Source organism: Pollicipes pollicipes, unplaced genomic scaffold, assembly GCF_011947565.3.
Source record: "Pollicipes pollicipes isolate AB1234 unplaced genomic scaffold, Ppol_2.1 Scaffold_3087;HRSCAF=3621_pilon_pilon_pilon, whole genome shotgun sequence".
Lineage (NCBI taxonomy): Eukaryota > Metazoa > Arthropoda > Thecostraca > Pollicipedomorpha > Pollicipedidae > Pollicipes > Pollicipes pollicipes.
Window position 1 is genome coordinate 2,193,920 of NW_023596225.1, and position 4,486 is coordinate 2,198,405.

The 4,486-nt window shown below is 57.9% G+C and overlaps 1 protein-coding gene across 1 annotated transcript in view; it reads left to right on the forward strand.

The window, feature by feature from the left end:
* LOC119089770 (uncharacterized) overlaps positions 1–4,177 on the forward strand; it is a 14,419-nt gene extending 10,242 nt beyond the window's left edge. Inside the window, exons 4-7 of the mRNA XM_037212583.1 lie at positions 750–882; positions 1,244–1,348; positions 1,584–1,713; positions 2,696–4,177. Coding sequence (XP_037068478.1) covers positions 750–882; positions 1,244–1,348; positions 1,584–1,713; positions 2,696–2,851 — 524 coding nt within the window. The 3' untranslated portion in view covers positions 2,852–4,177. The remainder of the gene's footprint in view (positions 1–749; positions 883–1,243; positions 1,349–1,583; positions 1,714–2,695) is intronic.
* Positions 4,178–4,486: the final 309 nt, after the last annotated feature.

The following is a 4,486-nucleotide window of genomic DNA, read 5'->3' on the forward strand; positions in this document are numbered from 1 at the left end:
GTGCATTTTCGCGTACGTCACGTTGTCTTGCGTTATAACTACATTATGCAAGAAAGATCATAATAATTTGACCTGTTTAAGAACCTATAAACTACGATGTGCTGTACCCACCGCCCCGCTCTGCCCCAGATGCCGGCGTGCTAAGCTCGCACCTGCGATACTGTGCTGCACCACCGCCCGCTCTGCCCCAGATGCGGCGTGCTAAGCTCGCACTGCGATACGTGTTTTACCACCGCTCGCTCTGCCCCAGATGTCGGCGTGCTAGGCTCCCCACCGCGATACTGTGCTGCACCACCCGCCCGCTCTGCCCCAGATGTCGGCGTGCTAGGTCCCACCGCGATACTGTGTTGTACCACAGCCTGCTCTGCCCCAGATCGATGTCGGCGTGCTAGGCTCCCACCGCGATACTGTGTTTGTACCACCGCCTGCTCTGCCCCAGATGTCGGCGTGCTAGGCTCCCCACCCGCGATACTGTGTTGTACCACCGCCCGCTCTGCCCCAGATGTCGGCGTGCTAGGCTCCCACCGCGATACTGTGTTGTACCACCGCCTGCTCTGCCCCAGATGTCGGCGTGCTAGGCTCCCACCGCGGATACTGTGTTGTTACCACCGCCCCGCTCTGCCCCAGATGTCGGCGTGCTAGGCTCCCACCGCGATACTGTGTTGTACCACCGCCTGCTCTGCCCCAGATGTCGGCGTGCTGGGTTCCCACTGCGATACTGTGTTGTACCACCGCCCGCTCTGCCCCAGATGTCGGCGTGCTGGGTTCCCACTGCGATACTGTGGCCGATTGCAACTGGCAGATCCGGCACGTCACCTGTTACGAGGGCGTCTGTCGCTGCCAAAGCCCCTACAGCAACGAGGTCGGGGACACACTGTGCGCGTGAGTACACTCCGCTGCTGCCCGCCGATAGCTCTGTGCCCCGAGAAGGTGAGCGATGCGTCAGACATGTCGACGCTGCTGCTGACCTTGCAACAGACGGCCCAGGGGACTGTGAACGAATGGGGATCACTTCCCAGAGGTGGCTTAAGATGGCGAGCTGAGGCTGGCTGAACGTCTGCTCATTCGCAGCTTGTGATTGCCTGGGACACCACCCCACCGGCCGTCGAACGTACGCTGGAGGGTGAGACGGAGAGCCTGGAGGGGCGGCGCCAGGGCCCCTTGCACATGCTGCTGGCACGTGGTGCTGGATGGCGCCGGCCAGCCGGACACAAATGGAAACACCTGCGGCGCTGTGCTTCAGGGAGCCTGTCGGGGCGTGGAACACAGCGATAACCGCGTCGGCCATCGTTGTCATTGTTGCTGCGCTGGCCCTGTTGACGGTCTGGATCTTTAAGACGTGCTCTAGGTAAGTAGTCTCTTCTTTGAGTGTTCCGCTTCTGTTTTCTTTTCACTATCGGATGGCCACCAGCCGTTGGTCTGCGTCTGCATGTGGTGACGAGAGATAGCCCCAAAGAAAGACATTCGCAGATTTGGCAGTTCACAGGCAGTCCACCGTGCCTTCCCGGTTTTTTGCTGGTGATCCCCCGTGGCGGGTCCTCTTCCGTCGGCGTTGGCTGACCACGGCAGCTCCGTGTCGACAGGTCGAGGGAGCACAGGGTGAGGAGGGTGTTCGACATCAGCGGAGCAGACCTGCGCGATCAGCTGCCGCCATATGTGGCCGTCGTCAGCAGCAAGACGTCACCACGGAGCAGCGCAGCACCATCGGCGCTGGTGAGCGGCAGTGGAGGGAATTGTGTGGCTCCATCGGCGTTGGTGAGAGGTACTGCAGGGAATTGTGTAGCTCCCCCGGCGCTTGTGAGCGGCGGTGGAGGGAACTGTGTAGCTCCCCCAGCGCTGGTGAGCATCAGCGGAGGGAGCTGCCCAGCTCTCCCGGCGCTGGTGAGCATCACCGGAGGGAGCTGTGCAGCCCCTCGTGCTGGTAAGCAGCAGAGGGAGCAGTGCAGCTCTCTCGGCGCTGGTGAGCAGCAGCGGAGGGAGCTGAGCAGCCCTCTCGGAGGTAACTGAGCAGCCCTCTCGGCGCTGGTGAGCACCAGCGGAGAGGAGCTGAGCAGCCCTCTCGGAGGTAGCTGAGCAGCCCTCTCGGCGCTGGTGAGCAGCAGCGGAGGGAGCTGAGCAGCCCTCTCGGAGGTAGCTGAGCAGCCCTCTCGGCGCTGGTGAGCACCAGCGGAGGGGAGCTGAGCAGCCCTCCCGGAGGGAGCTGAACAGCCTTCTCGGAGGTAGCTGAGCAGCCCTCTCGGCGCTGGTGAGCACCAGCGGAGGGGAGCTGAGCAGCCCTCCCGGAGGGAGCTGAACAGCCTTCTCGGCGCTGATAAGCAGCAGCGGTCTGACTGACGGGCGGTGCGTTGGCGACGACCATCGGCCGATCACTTGACAACGCTTGCACTCCTCTCAGACAACCCTTGCACTCCCAAGCACCGATTTCTTATCCTTTTGAAATATTAAAGCTGCCAAGTGATCTTCATCTGTCTTTGATCTATGCCGGATCGTTAGACTTGTGATCACGATTATGCTTTGCCAGCACAGCTTGCTCGACATACGGCACGCAACGAATGCGACGAATGACACGCGCGGTGGCGTTATTACGCCGCTTGCTCCACGCACAACGCTTTGCGCAGGAAAGCGAAAGATAGAGATGATTACCGGCTTCATGGCTTGATGACACATCCGCCTCGATTTCCCTGCACATCCTCAGAGCTGTGCCGACAACGCCGGTTTCGTGACCTGCGAGCTGAATGCTGTTGCCGTGAAGGGCGGAGCGAAGGCGGGCCCGGCCCCCCGCTCGTCGTGGAGGGCAGGCGGGGCTCGGCACCCGGCCGCGTCCGCCGTCGGTCCAGACCGGCACACCTGACTCCTCTGAACGCCCGGCGACGCGCCAGATCTGCCGCTGGATCTGCCGTCAGGCCTGCGCTGGATCTGCCGTCGGATCTCCCGTCGGACCTGCGTTGGATCTGGCGTCGGATCTGCAGGTCTGTGGCGGATGGTCCCCCGCTCGGTGATGGTCACTGGTGCACCCGCATCCACAGCCCCGACGCTGTTGGTGTGTTTGCGCTAGCGATATTTCATGGGTGCCTGGCAGTTGCGATCTTGCCTGCGTGAGGCGACAAATCCACACCCGTCTCGCCGGTTATTATCAATGTTGGAAGAAAACCGCGTTTAAATGATGACGCGTTTCTCTCGGCTGTGTTTTGTCATACGCATTCAACACTGAGAGTTGAGACGCTCGCCGTCAGCGGTCAAGAGGGTGGTTCAATGCGATGAAATATGTCCCTCGTTCAGCGATGCTTGCCTTTGAGTGTATGATCGGCACGTCATCAACAGCTGGGCTCTGCAAGCCGCGGCAGTGCAGCCGGATTCCGAGTTTAGTCAGCTCGTGTTACCATGTGTTGAAGTATCGTGGCATTCGTGGCTTCCCGACGCTTACCGCTGGTCCCCCCGGCTACCGTGGTGATGATGTCAGAACAGTTGACGACCAATGATAGACGAAGATGCGAAGGATGTGGTGTACGAATTCGTGGAGTCGCTCCGAAGTCAGCGTCTGCATTACCCCATGTTCGGCCATCCTACGTAAATATTGGCAGCCGTTGTCTGGTCACTGAGAAGAAAGAAGGTTTTTGCATTGGCTAAAGCTGTGGATAACAAAACACAGACAAATGAACGTGACACTAGGCCCGGCTGTCCTCTAGCCGGCTAGCCAAAAACCATTCCTATTGATCTGACCAAGAAGCTATCGTTATGTGCTGCGAAGCTAGTGAAAAAATAAACAAACCGTAGGATGCTGGCAACACCGTGAATGCTTCAGGTCGAAAGCAGTAACTTCACAGGGCTTATATCTATAATGACTCAAGTGCCGTGGCATGACCTGAATATTGCAATGTGGGTGGCTGTACCCGAAGCCATCAAAGCCAGTGCAGTTTGAGACCTTTGCTGCTATAGATCAATTACGACGCGATCAGCTGCTGGGGCGATGCGGCGGCGTCTGGTTCTCACTCCGGCTGGAAAAGCGGGCACCGGGGGGATCCGGTGTCATGCATTCCTTGGCAGTGGATTAGGATTTTGACCTCCGAGAAGGTGTTAAAAACCACCCATGTGTCGTTACATCGGTAGGAAAGAGGTATCTTGTCGCACGCTTCCACCGTAATGAGCGAGTATGAAATGTGGCAACATTTGAACAGTGTTAAGGACTTAATGTACCAATACAATGAGTGTCACAAATCAGATAAAGAAGTGAAATGGAGAACGCGACGTCATTGCGCCTTACCACAATCTCGGACACTTGCGTGTGAAATTCATCAGAAAATCTTCGGTTGTTATATGTGTATATTGGGCTGCTGGCACCAAGATGAATTGCTATACCGCAGATCTCGGACCAGTGCAAGGGATTTTTTTTAGTGAGGCCCATGCACAAACAAAATTGCCAGGAGATTCACAGTTGTATTTTGGCGAAGACAGATGTGTATTGCTGCTGTAATGAAATTGCCGAAAT